This window comes from Hylobates moloch, unplaced genomic scaffold, assembly GCF_009828535.3.
Source record: "Hylobates moloch isolate HMO894 unplaced genomic scaffold, HMol_V3 SCAFFOLD_19, whole genome shotgun sequence".
Taxonomy (NCBI): Eukaryota; Metazoa; Chordata; class Mammalia; order Primates; family Hylobatidae; genus Hylobates; species Hylobates moloch.
The window spans coordinates 72,651,720-72,669,258 of NW_026652294.1; the positions used below are offsets into that span (position 1 = coordinate 72,651,720).

The window sequence follows — 17,539 nt, forward strand, 5'->3', positions numbered from 1 at the left end:
CTGTTTCATATTACAGTGTAATTTTTTTTTTTTTTTTTTTGAGACGGAGTCTCGCTGTGTCGCCAGGCTGGAGTGCAGTGATGCAATCTCGGCTCACTGCAACCTCTGCCTCCCAGGTTCAAGTGATTCTCTTGCCTCAGCCTCCCAAGTAGCTGGGACTACGGGCATGTGTCATCACACCCAGCTAATTTTGGTACTTTTAGTAGAGATGGGCTTTCACCATGTTGGCCAGAATGGTCTCGATCCCTTGATCTCGTGATCTGCCTGCCTCAGCCTCCCAAAGTGCTGGGATTACAGGTGTGAGCCACCATGCCCAGCCTACAATGTAATTTATGAGACTACCTACTTTGTCTATCATCTGGTTCATGTAAAAGCTACGACTTTCTAATTTTTGTGGGTATATGCGGCATCACTTTACAAAAATAAAATTTAGACTGCTTGGAAAAGTTTAAGACAGAATTTGCAGTAAGTGAAGCCTCTGATCATGCTGCAAAACCAAGAGTAGTTAATGGGGAAGCAATATGGTGAAAAGAGTATCACTGTCACTTTCAGAAGAGGTAGAATTGAGACTCAGGTGTGTCATCCTAGGCAAATCCTGTAACTTCCCTTAGTTTTCACTTCTCACATAAATTTAGTATTATACCTATCCTAGCAATCTCTCAATTCTGTATAAGGGTCAAAATGAGTGTGGCAAGTGCTAATACAAAAGAAAGACCTAATCATTGTTATAGGATTGAAACTTGTTTTTGATTGACACACCTGCCTGAATTAAAGAAACAAATTGGCCAGGTGCGGTGGCTTACACCTGTAATCCTAGCACTGTGGGAGGCCGAGGCTGGTGGATCACTAGGTCAAGAGATCTAGAACATCCTGGCCAAACATAGTGAAACCCCGTCTCTACTAAAATACAAAAATTAGCTGGGCGTGGTGGCGTGTGCCCATAGTCCCAGCTACTGAGGAGGCTGAAGCAGGAGAATTGCTTGAACCCAGGAGGCAGAGGTTGCAGTGAGTTGAGATCACACCACTGCACTCCAGCCTGGCGACAGAGTGAGACTCCATCTCAAAAACAAACAAAAAAAAGAAACAAATTTAGTTTCATCAACATTTGTTTCTTGGAATAACCTCAGCAGCTTCCCACTAATGGGTAGTTAGGATTCTAGTAGCTGTATCCCTTCATATTTCAGTTTAGACAAGATGCAAGGAAAATCTTGAGTAACTTGTCCTAGGATACAAAATTAATTTAGTGACAAGGCCAGGATGCAAGTCTGTCTTCTGATTATTAGTTCAGATCACTTTCTACCATACTTTACTCAGTTGTCTTTCCCATTCTTTATTATAACCCACAGGCTAGGTGATTCTGACACACACCAGATTTTGAGCTACCACTCCACTGCATTAGATGTGGTAGTGGGGAAGTAATTATTATTTTATTATCACACTTACTATTTTATAAACAGCTTTATTATTTATATGCTATACAATTCACCAATTTAAATTGTACAACTCAATGGTTTTTAGTATAATCACGGAATTGTGCAACCATCACAATTAATTTTAGAACATTTCACCACTCAAAAAGAAACACCCTATTTGATAGCAGTCATTCTCCATCCTCCCCTCCCCCCAACCTCTGGCAACCACTAATTTCTGTTATACAATTTGCCGGTTTGGTACCTTTCATACGAATGGAATCATACAATATGTGGTCGTGACTGGTTTCTTTCACTTGGCATGTTTTCAAGATAGACTTATTGTTTTAAAATTATCAAAGTAACAATATAGTTTAGAAATAAAAGAAAAAAATCACTCATAATCTGACCAGAAGCAGTGGCTCACACCTGTATTCCCAGTACTTTGGGAGGCCGAGGCGGGCGGATCACTTGAGCCTAGGAGTTGGAGACCAGCCTAGGCAACATGGCGAAACCCTGTCTCTATAAAAAACACAATTAGCCGGGCGTGGTGGCACGCGCCTGTGGTCCCAGCTACTGGGGGAACTGAGGCGGGGAGGATCGCTTGAGCCCAGGAGGTTGAGGCTGCAGTGAGCAGGGATCGCGCCGCTGTACTCCAGCCTAGGTGACAGAGCAAGACTTTCTATCAAAAAAAAAAAAAAAAAATCAGTCATGATCCCATTCTAATCAATGCTTTTCTTCTCTCTTCTGCAAGTGCACGTTTATCTTATTGAAAAACAAATGGAGGATGCCATTGACCTCCACACGGCTCTCACCTCTCTCCAAAACCTAGCTCGCAGCCTGCCAGAGCGCATCTAGAGTTTCTGGGCAGAGGAGGGAGAAGCACCCCGCCCATCCCTGCCGGCGCCTCGCCTACGTCACTGCTTCGAGCCGCAGACCCCCTCCCTCCTTCCCGGTCGCGGTAGCTTTGACAGAGCGCAATGGCGGCGACCGCGTCTGCAGGGGTGCCGGCGACCGTGTCAGAAAAGCAGGAGTTTTACCAGCTTCTGAAGAACCTGATCAATCCAAGCTGTATGGTGCGGAGGCAAGCAGAGGAAATCTATGAAAATATCCCAGGTCTGTGTAAGACTACCTTCCTCTTAGATGCCGTCAGAAATAGAAGAGCAGGTTATGAGGTGAGACAAATGGCTGCCGCACTGCTACGACGGCTTTTGTCCTCTGGGTTTGAGGAGGTTTATCCAAATCTGCCTGCCGATGTTCAGAGGGATGTCAAGATTGAACTGATTCTGGCTGTTAAGTTAGAAACACATGCCAGCATGAGGAAAAAACTTTGTGATATTTTTGCAGTGCTGGCCAGGAATTTGATAGATGAGGATGGCACTAACCACTGGCCGGAAGGTCTGAAGTTTCTTATTGATTCAATCTACTCCAAAAATGTGGTTCTATGGGAAGTTGCACTTCACGTTTTCTGGCACTTTCCTGGGATTTTTGGGACCCAAGAGCGGCATGATTTGGATATCATCAAACGGTTGTTGGACCAGTGTATTCAAGATCAAGAACATCCAGCAATCAGAACATTATCCGCTAGAGCTGCAGCTGCTTTTGTACTTGCTAATGAGAATAATATTGCTCTTTTCAAAGACTTTGCAGACTTGCTTCCTGGAATCTTACAGGCTGTGAATGACTCATGCTACCAGGATGATGATTCAGTGCTAGAATCCCTTGTTGAGATTGCAGATACCGTACCTAAGTACTTGGGTCCTTATTTAGAAGATACTCTACAGTTGAGTTTGAAGTTATGTGGAGACTCTAGGCTTAGTAATCTACAGCGCCAGCTGGCCCTCGAAGTTATAGTGACCTTGTCTGAAACTGCCACTCCAATGTTGAAAAAACATACAAATATTATTGCACAGGCAGTTCCTCATATATTAGCAATGATGGTTGATCTACAAGATGATGAGGACTGGGTAAATGCTGATGAAATGGAAGAAGATGATTTTGACAGCAACGCAGTTGCTGCGGAGAGTGCACTAGACAGACTGGCTTGTGGGCTTGGTGGAAAAGTTGTTTTACCAATGACCAAGGAGCATATCATGCAGATGCTTCAGAGCCCTGACTGGAAGTATCGACATGCTGGATTAATGGCCTTATCTGCCATTGGAGAAGGATGCCATCAACAAATGGAATCAATTCTAGATGAAACAGTTAACTCCGTTTTGCTTTTTCTTCAGGATCCTCATCCAAGGGTGAGGGCTGCAGCCTGTACTACACTTGGACAGATGGCTACAGATTTTGCACCTAATTTCCAAAAGAAATTTCATGAAACAGTGATTGCAGCTCTGTTACGTACCATGGAAAATCAAGGTAATCAGCGTGTGCAATCACATGCAGCTTCTGCTCTTATTATTTTTATTGAAGACTGCCCCAAATCATTGCTAGTTCTATATGTGGATAGTATGGTGAAAAATCTACATTCCATCTTGGTGATTAAACTTCAAGAGTTGATTCGGAATGGAACTAAGTTGGCTTTGGAACAACTTGTGACAACCATTGCATCAGTTGCAGATACAATAGAAGAAAAATTTATCCCATATTATGATATATTCATGCCCTCGCTAAAGCACATTGTTGAGCTTGCTGTTCAGAAGGAACTCAAGCTTCTGAGAGGAAAAACTATTGAGTGCATTAGCCATATTGGTCTTGCTGTTGGGAAGGAAAAATTTATGCAAGATGCATCAAATGTGATGCAGCTGTTGTTGAAGACACAATCAGACTTAAATAATATGGAAGATGATGACTCTCAGACCTCTTACATGGTTTCAGCATGGGCTAGAATGTGTAAAATTCTTGGAAAAGATTTTCAACAGTACCTTCCACTGGTTATCGAGCCTCTTATTAAGACTGCTTCAGCTAAACCTGATGTTGCTCTCTTAGACACACAGGATGTCGAGAATATGAGTGATGATGATGGCTGGCAATTTGTAAATCTTGGAGACCAGCAGAGTTTTGGAATTAAAACTTCAGGACTTGAAGCAAAAGCAGCTGCTTGCCAAATGTTGGTTTACTATGCTAAGGAGTTAAGGGAAGGGTTTGTGGAATATACAGAACAAGTTGTGAAGCTGATGGTTCCTTTACTGAAATTTTATTTCCATGACAATGTTCGAGTGGCAGCAGCAGAGTCCATGCCTTTTCTCCTGGAATGTGCAAGAATTCGTGGCCCAGAGTATCTTGCACAGATGTGGCAATTCATATGTGACCCCTTAATCAAGGCTATTGGTACTGAACCGGATACAGATGTGCTCTCGGAAATAATGAATTCTTTTGCAAAGTCCATAGAAGTTATGGGAGATGGTTGCCTTAATGATGAACACTTGGAAGAACTGGGAGGAATACTGAAAGCAAAACTTGAAGGGCACTTTAAAAACCAAGAATTGAGACAGGTGAAAAGACAGGAAGAAAACTATGATCAACAGGTTGAGATGTCTCTACAAGATGAGGATGAATGTGATGTTTATATTCTGACCAAAGTATCAGATATTTTGCACTCATTATTTAGTACTTATAAGGAAAAGATTTTACCATGGTTTGAACAACTACTTCCATTAATTGTAAATCTAATTTGTTCAAGTAGGCCATGGCCAGACAGACAGTGGGGATTGTGCATATTTGATGACATCATAGAGCACTGCAGTCCAACTTCATTTAAATATGTAGAATATTTTCGGTGGCCAATGCTACTAAATATGCGAGATAACAACCCTGAAGTCAGGCAAGCTGCTGCTTATGGCCTGGGTGTCATGGCACAGTTTGGTGGAGATGATTATCGTTCTTTATGTTCAGAAGCTGTTCCACTGCTGGTAAAAGTTATTAAGTGTGCAAATTCCAAAACCAAAAAAAATGTCATTGCTACAGAGAACTGTATTTCAGCAATAGGGAAGATTTTGAAATTTAAGCCTAACTGTGTAAATGTAGATGAAGTTCTTCCACACTGGTTATCATGGCTTCCACTGCATGAAGATAAAGAGGAAGCTATTCAGACTTTGAGTTTTCTCTGTGACCTAATTGAAAGTAACCACCCAGTTGTAATTGGTCCAAATAATTCCAATCTTCCCAAAATAATCAGTATAATTGCAGAAGGAAAAATTAATGAGACTATTAATTATGAAGATCCTTGTGCCAAACGCCTAGCTAATGTCGTGCGTCAGGTACAGACTTCTGAAGATTTATGGTTGGAATGTGTATCGCAACTTGATGATGAACAGCAGGAAGCCTTACAGGAGTTGCTAAATTTTGCTTGAAGCACTTTAATATAACTTGAATATTATCTACTATAAAAGTAACTACAAATAATTGTTGTGAATGGATTTTATTATAAATCAGAGAACTGTTTTCTCCCTGCTAAGCAGTTTATAGTTCTTCCCCGTGTTTCTCCAGAATTAGTCAGTGTTAGTCCTCTGTTTATCTCGCATGTTTTATCTTCCAAACACAGACCTTGGTGATAACCTGTGCTTCAAACTGTCTTAAACAATGTTTGTCACCTTTCCCCTAGTTGATGTAAAGTATATAAATTGTTGCTATTGTTTGAACTATTATTGATGCTAGCCAAGCAGTATACTTGATGTGAAGATGTCATGCTATCACAATATGCTAAGAGCTCACAAAAATAAGATAGAGTTTCCAGGACAAACATCTTTGGAATTGTGAGTGAAGGATATAGTGGCAGGCTTGTCCCTCTTTGATTAATACCCTTGGTATTCGTGGTGATCGGAGGATGCTGTTCCTAGGAGAGTTTTGAGATATTGCAGTGGATGTGGGATGTATATGAACTTTTTCATAATGTACTCCTGGGAACTGGGTGGGACATATCCATATTGTAGTTGCAAAGGTGTCCGGTTGAGAGTTAGAGAACTTTTAAATTTCTTTAGCCAGACAGGTCTCTATTTTTTTAAGTTATCCAGGACTCCAAGAACCATAGTTACTAAAAAGGGAGTCCTGATACATCTAATATTGGTAGCATGTAACGGTGTTTGACAAAGAGTAAGTAAGCAGTATTCTTGGGAGTCAGTGTTATGTGTTTCAGCAGAGTATTATTTTGTATATGTATGCCATTTTCCCCCTGCAAAGCAGCTCAACAAAAGAAAAAGCTCTAGTTGTAGGGCTTAAATTGATTTCTATTTCAAATAATTTCCTAATAGATTCTGGAGTAGAACTGAAGAGTATTCTATTGGAAAAGTGAGAGGAAGGAAATGTAATTTTCTTTGAACATGAAAAAGAAAGTAACTTTGAGAGTAGTCATTTAGCAGTAGATGTGCATTATTATGAGAAAACAGTTCTATAAGTCCAGGGTTAATTATATTAATTGGAATGTTGGTCTTTAATGTCGAGCTTATTGTAGGGTAGAAAAGAGCTTTCTACTCAGCTAATAATTAATCATTGATCCAAAACTTAAATACATCTATAATTTCCTGGGGCTATTGTGAGTACTGTGTATGTATTTAGCAAATATTTAAGACCTAGTAAGTGCTCAATAAATTGTAGCTGTTATTGCTGTTGTTGTTTGTACCTGTATTGTGTCTGGAACTTCTTTTACTTTAGAATTTTCCCAATCCATTCCCTACTCATTCATATTGGCAGGCTATTTAGGCTATTGTTGACGAGAATATAAAGTTGAGATTTTAGATATGCAATTCTGTCCATTCCATATAATTTTTACTAATGGGGGAAAAAGGAAAATTAAGGACATTACGTATAGTATGATCAAAATTTTTAGTATATTTAAGATAAATATAGATGAATGAATAGAAAAATCCCACCTCAAAGTATTAATAGAGGTTTTCTCTAGGTGGTAGGATTAAGTGGCAAATTTTCTTCTCACTTACCTATGTTTTCTAATTTACCTACATACCTACAACCAACATATTTCTTGTTTTGTTTGTTTGTTTGTTTTGAGATGGAGTTTTGCTCTTGTTGCCCAAGCTGGAGTGCAATGGCACGATCTCGGCTCACTGCAACCTCTGCCTCCCAGGTTCAAGCAATTCTCCTGCCTCAGCCTCCCGAGTAGCTGGGATTACAGGTGTGCACCACCACGCCCAGCTAATTTTTTGTATTCCTAGTAGAAACGGGGTTTCACCATGTTAGCCAGGCTGGTCTAGAACTCCTGACCTCAGGTGATCTGTCCACCTCAGCCTCCCAAAGTGCTGGGATTACAGGCAGCCACCGTGCCCAGCCCATATTTCTTGTGTAATAAAGTTTCTTTTTTAAGATCAAGGACCCGATCCTACTTTCATTATAGTGAAGTTGCTATCATCTGGACCTCTTCATAACCTAGAGTTGAGGTTCCTTCTACTCACCCACACCTTTCTCTTTTATATAATCTTAATTAAGAAACCCTTTATCAACATTTCTAGCAATTCCCTACACTTTTATGTATGAGGAATTAGAAATTCTGCCAGATGACTTGGAATTAGGCACCTGGAGTTTTTGAAGTATGACAGACCTAGATTTTAATTTTGGTTAACAACTTGCTTAAACTAAGAGGCAGTTTCCTCATCTGAAAAATAAGATTAATATCTAACTGATAGGCTTGTTGTGAGAATTAAAGGAGACAATGAATATAAAGTGGTTAGTGGCACAGGGTTCAATAATGTAAGCTAATATTGTCCAAGAGTCATGAAATAGGGCTGATGACTAAAGAGGAGTAGAGGATGTTTGCTTGGGTTCGTTGGGCTTCAGACTCCTGGGCTTTGTCAAAAGAAAGGAGGAATGTCTGGTCAGACACACTTTTTGGTTGCCAGGTGCTGAAGTAAGACTGATCCCTGCATTTTTTTTCTGTGAGCTGAGGTTCTTCTGTGGCCTCTTCAGAGTCCACAGACTCTTCTCTGAGGGGAGAGAACCCTGTAAATGCGTTATATATTACAAATGTCTGATGAGAGGAGACCTTGAATACTAGATAAAAGGTATGTGTGGAGGACAATGTCAATACCCTAACTAAAAAAGCATTCCCGCTTCACTATTTTACTTAAGAGTGATACATACTGGACAAAAAACAGCTTTGAGGTTAAAAAAACTTTTATCACTGCTTTAAAGTTCACATTAATGAGAAGTAAACAATTGCAAGAGTCGGAGTATCCTAATCATTTAGTTATACACATTTTACTTTTAAAATGCATGATTTCTGTAATTCTGTTTTTGTGTTTAGGTAATTCTAGGTTTCAAACGAGGGTTCTGTGTACCTAGAAAAAATAATGTGTGCGTCTTTCAAATAGAACATGAGAAAATAGTAGCATTTGCTTTACGGAACCATGAATTCCTACCTCCCAACTAATTTTAAGTAACATGTAAACCAATGTGAATGATGAGTCCACTTTTTAGTCATTAAACAGTAATTGTAAATTGTAGCGAGATTGTCACCCCATGCAAACAACTGTTTAATGCCGTACAACTCAGACATGAACTATTTTGACTGTTTTCAGTCCCAAGAATTTGTTTAAATGAGGTTCCATTCTCCTTATTCTTAACAGATCTCAAGAATCGAGAGGGTGGAAATTTTTAACTGAAAACATGGAATTAGTTCCAAAATATGAACTGATGTTAAGAGCTGGGGTTCTGAAAATCACCTCCTTTTCTTCAGCATGTGAACGTATGGTCGAGTCCTTAAACTTTCTTTCTAAACTTCTCAAAATTCTGGTTATATATGAAAGACCCGCAGTCACAAGGGAGAAAGGGTGGGAATAGAATGTAAATTTTATAGTAGAGAAGATTTACATTTTGCTCTTTCTCACTATTCATTTGCCATTAACAAAGGTTATCTAGCAACTTTAATTTTAGTTTGGGGGGCTAACACGGGTCTTACAAAAGAAGTTTCCTCTTGCAGCACTTGCTTTAAAAAAATAAAAGCCTTTTGGCCACCTTCCCAGGAGGTGGTGAATTAAGCTGCGCAGGCGCCTTGCTTCCCCCTCCGTCAGCCTCTTAGATTGGCCTACGATTGATTACATCATTGGTCCGCGCAGCCCTAGCAGGCTTCTGGGCCTGTAGCTGAGCCGAAGCTCTTCCTTTTGCGTAGCGGGGCGGGGAATGACGGTGGCGGGAGGTGGGGGAAGAAAAATTGTTCTACTACGCATGCGCACCGGGGATGGCGACAGGGCGTCTTTCTTTGCTTCTCTCCACAGCTCTTCCCAGCCGGGGGGCTGAGTGCCCTCCCCCTTCTCTCCCTGCCCCTCCCCTTTCTCCCCCCCCCAGCGCCCAGCCGGGCTTCTAACTGACAGTTGTCGCCGGGCCCCGTCCGCGCACCGCCTCCTTCTGCCAGTGTCCCCCGCAGGTAGAGGGGGGCGGGAGGGGGTGTGAGGGAGAGGAGGAGCCGGAGCGCCGCTGCGGCCCCCTCTGGGGAGGGGAGAGGAGAGCCCCCTTCTTCCTCGCCCCCTCCCAGCCCCCCGCTGGCCCGGGAGGGGGTGGGGCGCCGAGGCCGCGGCGACCCGGCGGGGCCTGGCCAGTGAAGAGCAGGCGGGCGGGGTGCGGAGGGGTGAGACCGGCGAGGGCCGTGCGCGCGCCGCCGCCGGGGGGAGGGGAGAGGAGGGCACCTAGGCTCTCCTCTTCTCTCCCCCCTCCCCGCGCGCCATGTAACCCCGCCCCGCCGGCGGTGAGCTCGAGACCCCCGCGCGCACCGAGCCGAGCCGGCGGCTGAGGAGAGCCAGGCCCGATGTGGCAGGGGCTACGCGCCGCGGCCGAGCTGTGAGGAAGCGGCTCGCGTTCACGCGTCCCCCAGCATCTCGAGCGGCTGTTCCACACCGCCCAGCCTAGGCCTGCCGGGGCGTGAGCGTGCCCGGGACGCCGGGAGCGATGGAGCCGGCCGGGGAGGAAGAGCGGCCGCCACCGGCGGCCGAAGGAGAGGACGACGAGGAGGAGGTGGCAGCGGTGGCCCCGGCCTCAGGGCCGCCCCACGGAAGGAGTGCCTCCTCGCTGGAGGAGGCGGACGATCAGGAGGAAGAGATGGAGGCGATGGTGATCGGAGGCGGTGGCTGCAAGGAGCAGGAGCTGACCTATGAGCTACAGCAGGGCTACCGCATCCTGGGCGAATTCCTGCAGGAGAAGCACCGGGGCCTCACCGCCCCTTTTCTGCAGCCCTTGGGGGGCGTTGCCACCGCGGAGGAGGAGGTGGCGGAAGGGCCGCACAGCGGGGGCCGGGGCGGTCGCGCCTTCCCGCAGCAGCCTGGGCAGGGCATGTGTCTGCTGAAGATGGAGGAGAAGTTCGCCAGCGGCCAGTATGGGGGCATCACCGAGTTCGTGGCGGACTTCAGGTTGATGCTGGAGACGTGCTACCGCCTGCACGGAGTGGACCACTGGATCTCCAAACAGGGCCAGAAGCTGGAGATGATGCTGGAGCAGAAGTTAGCGCTTCTCTCTCGGTAAGCGAGGCTGGTCCCCGGTGGGACTGACAGACTGACACAAACACACCCTCACACGTGCCCGAGGATGGGCTGGGCCAGGGGCCTGGGGGCGGCGCTGATAGGTGCTGAGTCGGTGCTGGAGAAGCCCGGGAGGAGGAGCGGCGCTGGGCGGGGACCGGAGAGGTGTGGTGGGTGTGGGCCGAACCCGGGGTTCGCGTACACTTAGCAGGAAACCCGGGTCTGCAGCGCTGAAGTGCTGGGTAAAGTTTGCAGATGTAAAATGGAATGGGTCCCGTAGGAAGAATTGCACGTGTAGGCCGAGGAACAGTTTTTGTGGGATGGAAGTTGGACCTGCAACTTTTAGACAGTTTTAGCATGACATTTAAAACAGCGTTTAGGATGAAATATCTCTAGAAAAATAATTTTGGCTTATGTAAAAAGGTGTCTAAGACCATTGAAAAATAATTTTAACATTTACTACCCATGTCGGTCATCGAAGATTTATGGAGTGTTACTAAATAGTTAATGGTTACTCTTGCATACTACTGATCTTTTCTCTCCGTTTCATCTGAGGACACCCAATTTTTGCAATAATAGGGAATGCATCAACACACATTTTTTAAAGTTTATACATTTATCATAGGCAAGTCAGATGGCACTGTACGCTTGGTATCCGCCACCCATATATCTAATTATTTAACACAAGAGGAGGATACTAAAATGAATGTATTGTTTTATAATAATTGTATAGTCTATGTCAGCCAAGTTAATTTCTAAAGTTTAAATTTTTCGGGAGTGGAAAAATTCAGTGTTTTTGGTATTCGTAGTTGAAGTGGAATAGTAGTTTGACTGTTTACTATTAGAATGAATTTAAGTTGAGCAAGTCACTTAACCTTTTTGGCCTCTGTTTCCTCATCTATCAAGCGGGGATAATAATAGTACTTCTCTCATAGAGTTGCTCTGAGAATTTAATGAGTTAATAAATGTGAACTCAACAGTGCTGGTCCCGTAGTTAACCCAGTATAAGTGTTAGCCATTTCAATGTAAGTAGTAGCAGTCGTTGAATAATATGAGTGTGTACTTCATATCTGAAACCGGGCATTATACTTGTACTTTTACAGAATAGCTTCTAGAAATTGTGTTAATTTTTTGGTTCTTGATTTGTCACTGTAATTTAAAAGTAATCTTTGTCATTGGCTTCCCGTATGCTGTTTTCAAGACTAACAGTGACTTTTTTCACCAAAAACAGTTGACATAGTGTCTGTCTTCGTTAAGTGAACTCTCTTTAAGGAATCTCTTCTTGAATCCTTTCATAGAGTAGGATTATTTAGTAACAGAATAATTATTCACATATTTGCTTTGTAAATTACTTTTAATACTTTAGTAATTTTGTATTTCTGTAGTATGTTTGTTACCCTTGTCTCCACAGTGCATTATTGCTGTGACTCACATAAAAAATCCATTCACGTTATTATTTTGAAGTTATAAAGTATCCTCCTGATTGATGTCACAAGATTTTAGACCTGGAACCTTAGAGTTCATTTAATCTATCAGATGTGGGAATAGGGATTTAGGATAAGGCAAGAGAATGACTGAATGAAAGTGCTAAGAGATAGCATGTGGGTTTGAATTACTGGTGTTTTCAAAAGCTCTGTGTGTAATAAACATTTCTTTCTTTCTTTCTTTTCTCTGAGTCTCGCTCTATAGCCCAGGCTGGAGTCCAGTGGCACGATCTCAGCTCACTGCAACCTCCGCCTCCCGGGTTCAAGCAATACTCCTGCCTCAGCCTCCCGAGTAGCTGGGATTAGCTGTCACTGCACCCAGCTAATTTTCGTATTTTTGGTAGAGATGGGGTTTCACCATGCTGGCCAGGCTGGTCTCAAGCTCCTGACCTCAGGTGATCCGCCCGCCTTGGCCTCCCAAAGTGCTAGGATTACAGGCCCTAGCCACTGCGCCCAGCTTGTAATAAACATTTCTTAGTCTTAAAAAAGAGCAGACTAAGAAACTACATAAAGGTAAATTTCTAAATGCTTAGAATCATCATTCTCAGTCGTTAATGCTCAGAATACTTATATTCCCATGTGATCTAATAGTATCCATATTTAGAAATTAAACTTATAACATTTTATAGTTTATAAATATGTATTTCTGACACTGAGGCCAGTAGAGATAAAATTCTTGCTATTTTAGTAGCAAAAAGTAGTATGACCTCGAATAGTTAATTAAAGCTGGAGTCCCTCACTTTTTTGTATTTGATGTATGCAAACACGTCAGGTTTGCGAGACCACACTTGTGGATACTAGGACATCAGTTCTTCTAGCCTAAAATCTGAGTCATTACTAACTGCTTCCAATGGGCACAACTTTGAGAAAAGCATAGGTGACAACTGTTTGGAATGCAACTAAGATATATAGATGTTTCAAAACAGTATTCTATAGAGTGTTCACGGGAGTGTGATTTTCAGCATATAGATGACTCATATCTTATTTGTAAATATCTCAAAGTGGTATATGGTATTTTAGAAATGAAACCAATGAATCACTTAGATATTATTTAAATTTTCTGTTGTCTTCTGGAATATATTTGTAAGACACTAAAGGAACTTATTTTCAAAGTGTAAAGAGACTTTAAAGCCGTTCCCTATACTGCTGAGCTTTCTAGTGAGCAATAAGTGAGGTACATTACATAAAGAGGATACCACATTCTCATTAGAGAGCAGCCCAATAGTATTAGTACCCTGGACACAGCATATTACTTGAATCTCAGTTTCCTTATCTGTATAATGAGGGTGTTAGGGTAGAATAATTGTGCAAGTATTTAAGTATCTTCTAGAATTAGGCATTCATGTCCCTAAGATCAAAAGATAAGTTCCCTGCCCTTAAGTGGTTTGTAGTTGAGTAGGGAAACAGATACTTAAAAATAGAATAATTCTGTAATGGATATATGAACAAAGTACAAGAGGAATTTAAAGGAAGATGACATAAATCTGAAGCAGAAGGGGTGAATGTGGGGATGACAAGTGAGAAGAGGTAAGGAAGAGAAAGAGACTAGTCTATCATAGAGGTGTTTATATTTGAATTGATTCTTGAAGGACTTGAATATTACTACTGAACTTTTTGGGAAGGTTTAACTGGGGCATTCCAGAATGCTGAACTACAGTGAGTGCAAGGCGTGAGACAGCATAGTATTTCTGGAAACTACAAATAATTCTGTATGCTTCACTGTAGTTTCCAGAGTAGTCTCAGCACCTCAGGAAGTAGACAGGATGACCCACTGGGGTGAGAGAAGAAAATATTAGAACTTAAGTATGTTCTGTTATTATTTTACCTTTTGAAATATCTTTTTGTTTGCTTTTTGTGATGTTTAAAGCAGCAATGCATGTATATAATCTATAAATAATTTATAAATATTTATGATTTTTATATTATCTATATATATTTTCAAGAGAAGTAGGACTAAAATTCAGGTCTGCTCTTTGAGTTTCCAAAAGCTGATTAATTCTCAGAATGAATTCCAAATTGAGCTACTGGTGTGTATATTTTGTTTTTCACAGGCGATAACATATTTTGAAAGTCCCAACACAGATTTTTAAATTTTTAGTATCAAAAATACAGTTTTGACCATGCATTGCTATAGATGCTATTTTCTTTGTTAGATAACATATCTGTTCTCAAGAAAGTTATATTTTAGAAGGGATGTCATTCATCCATTTGAGGCAACTGTGAGAAATAGCAATTAACATTAGAAACAGGGAGAAGATCATCTAAGTGGAAAGGAATAGAAAATACTTAATAGGAAATTATGAAAAGAACTTTAGAAAACGTCAAATATTAGTTTGAATTTTTACCTCTTCCAAAACTGATTTTTAAATGATGATATTTTTGAAAACTTTAAGAATATTGCCATGTAGCCTAAGATGGCTTTTTCTAGTTTTGAAAGGCTGTCATTAAAAAAGATGCATCGCCAGTGACACTAATAGAGCTAAATTTAAATTTTCAATTTTGCCATTTAAGATAATATCTTGGTGAAAATAAGCTTATGTATATCTTTGTTAAAATTATTCTTGATTTCCATATTGTTACTGTTAAAATATTGGTACATGTATGGGATAAAAGGCTGTCTTAAAATATAGCTGAAGATTATTTGGTTTTGTAACTGCTTCTTAGTTGGCAGAATATTTTTTGGATTGGGGTAAGAGTACAGCATCCTTGGCCGAGTGTGGCAGCTCACGCCTGTAATCCCGGTACTTAGGGAGGCCGAGGCGGGTGGTTCACTTGAGGCCCAGAGTTTGAGACTAGCTTGGCCAACATGATGAAACCCCATCTTTACTTAAACAAACAAACAAACAAAATTAGCCAGGTGTGGTGGCACACATCTGTAATCCCACCTACTTGGGAGGCTGAGGCACGAGAATCGCTCAAACCTGGAAGATGGAGATTGCAGTGATCCGAGATGGTGCCGCTGCACTCCAGCCTGGGTGATAAGAGTGGGGAAAAAAAAAAAAAAAAAAGTACAGCATCCTCATGAAGGCTCAAAAATTTGAAAATAGAGGTTTCCAAATACAAGTAGTAATCAAATTAAAAATGAATTTTTATTTTAATCTTTTCCTAAGTTAAATTTGAATTCGTCCTGGCTTGCTTATCCTCAGTTAAGATCAAAACCTATAAAGTGGGAATTTTAACAGAATGTTTATTTCTCCTCAGTAAGTCTAACCCATCCCACCTACCACTGGATTCTGTCTTTTTTTATATGAATCTTTACAAATTGGGGATCTTTGGTAATAGAGTCTGGATTTGCCTCATGTTCAGAACCTATAGAATGTTAGAGCTTGATAGTCCATGTAGTTGTGTTTATTATAGTAGCCATTCTTTAAAAAATAGTGTTATTTCAAGAAGGTTCAGAAAATGTTTTAAGTGCAGTAACAGAAGTATGAAAGAGTTCGATTAACAAGACATTTATTGAGCACCTACTTTGTTCTAGGGTTTGGGGGGCAGTCCCCGCCCGCAACAGGTTTAAAAGATGGTAGGAAGAAACACATATACAGGCATAGTAAAAGGCAAAGTATGTTTAAACCATGAGTCTGAAACTTGTTCCGTTGTCAGAACACTTAAAAGTCATGGTACTATTTGCACAACATCCTGAAATATGTTTTTAATTATATCATGATTTTTTTGCTAGGACATCTAAAAGGTTTAAAACAAATAATGGGGGGGAACCTTTAATTGTAGAAATTCTATGTAGTATCTTAGTTTTTTCCCCCTACAAATTGGGAAAACATAATCCCTTTCAGATTTTAGGTGATAAATCTTGGTTTAGCTCATGGATGATCATGTTCCAAGGAGCATACTTTGAGGATGTATACTACTGTGATGAGCTATATTATAGTGTGCAGAGGAGGGATAACTATTGGGAGTGGGTAGCTGGGATTAAAAATATTTTATTAGATTTTATTCAAGAGATTATGGTTTTTGAGCTAGGTTTTGAAGAGTGGGTAGAATAATGATAGGTGAAGATGTGTAGTTCATTGAACAATTATTTGAACTATTATGTGCTAGATAATATGTAAAGCCCTGTAGATAGAATGACAAACATGACCTTGTCCCTTCAAGGTGATAGGTAAACAAACACATAATTAGAAGGTAGGTGTTTGGAGGCATAATTAAAAGTTAAAGTATGGAGGCAAGAGAGTACAGAGTAGGCTAGAGGAACAGTTTATACCCAGTGGTTAGAGTATACGATGATGAGGATACGTAGTGGCAGCTAAGTCTAGAAAGATAGTCTGGGGCCAATTATAAAGTACCGTGAATGCTTGCTAGGGAATTTAGAATCTAGGCAGTGTAGATCCATCACAGGTTGTGACTAAGGGAGTAACGTAAAGATTTTACTAGTAGTATTTTGAGGTTTGAAGGCAGAAGTGAAAGGACAATGAGGGAAGAAAACCAATTAAAAGATTATTGAGTTAATTCCATCAAGAGATAATAAACAGTAGGTATAGAAAGGTGGATGGGGGATACAAGAGGTAAATGCAACAGGTATCAGTGGTAAATGGCAAACTGTTGAATGTGGAGTGTGAAGGAGCAGATGATGTCCAAAATGAATAGGAGCATTTGAGCCCAGCTGATGGTGATGCCTAGGGGACCTGAGAGGAGGCATTCATTTGAAGATATCCAGCTGAGAATTATAAGAGTGCATGTGGAGTCCAGCATAGTGACAAGGGCTAGAGATGTTTAATTAGAGGGTAACTTGCTGAAGGATGATAAAGAAATAGAGTAAATGAAATTGCCCAGGACAGAGTCTAGTAAAAATACAAGGGAGCCAATGGCAGAACTTTGTGTGACGATTGAATGTCTTCAAACTGAAAAGAAAAAAGATTAGGGTTGTGATTAAAATATGTGTAATGTATATTAAAAGCTGAAATACGTAATTTAGAAAAGGTAGTTAATGAAGCTGAAAAGAATTTATTCTGGAATAAGTAAAAAGGTATTATTTGAAATATGCTGAATTTACAGACTATTATTTAAAAGGATTGTTCTTCCATTTGAAAATATTAATTTGAGAATGATTTAGAATTAAGACAATAAAAATGTCCTAACAGATTCTAATGTATTTTGCCTTATAGTTTGTTTCTCCTTGTATATGTGCCCTTGTATTTATTTTTATTTCCCAGAAGAACACTAGAGCAGGGAAGAAAAATCATATCTTGGAGAGAAAATGTCATCCCTTTCATAGTTTTATTTTAGCTTTCAG

The 17,539-nt window shown here is 41.0% G+C and overlaps 2 protein-coding genes across 6 annotated transcripts in view; both read left to right on the plus strand.

Annotated features, from left to right (window-relative positions):
* Window positions 1-2,372: 2,372 nt before the first annotated feature.
* On the plus strand, window positions 2,373-6,971 carry RANBP6 (RAN binding protein 6). Of its 2 annotated transcripts, XM_032138561.2 has the most exons (2): window positions 2,390-2,525; window positions 3,641-3,767. In XM_032138561.2, exons 1-2 carry the CDS (start codon window positions 2,390-2,392, stop codon window positions 3,709-3,711), a joined length of 207 nt encoding a protein of 68 aa, XP_031994452.1. In that variant the 3' UTR covers window positions 3,712-3,767. The 2 variants fall into 2 exon arrangements, with proteins under 2 accessions (XP_031994451.1, XP_031994452.1); XM_032138560.2 differs by having other exon boundaries at window positions 2,373-6,971.
* A 2,512-nt stretch (window positions 6,972-9,483) lies between these two features.
* KIAA2026 (KIAA2026 ortholog) overlaps window positions 9,484-17,539 on the plus strand; it is a 107,275-nt gene continuing 99,219 nt past the window's right edge. For 3 of the 4 annotated variants that reach the window (XM_058431059.1, XM_058431058.1, XM_032137924.2), the window contains exon 1: window positions 10,028-10,810. In XM_058431059.1, coding sequence (XP_058287042.1) covers window positions 10,245-10,810 — 566 coding nt within the window. In that variant the 5' untranslated portion in view covers window positions 10,028-10,244. Of the gene's footprint in view, window positions 10,811-17,539 lie in introns of all 4 variants that reach the window. The other variant, XM_032137923.2, reaches the window with a different exon arrangement.

Coding starts and splice junctions, on each gene's coding strand:
- RANBP6 (XM_032138560.2), top strand. CDS start 2,390: ATGGCGGCGACCGCGTCTGCAGGGGTGCCGGCGACCGTGTCAGAAAAG.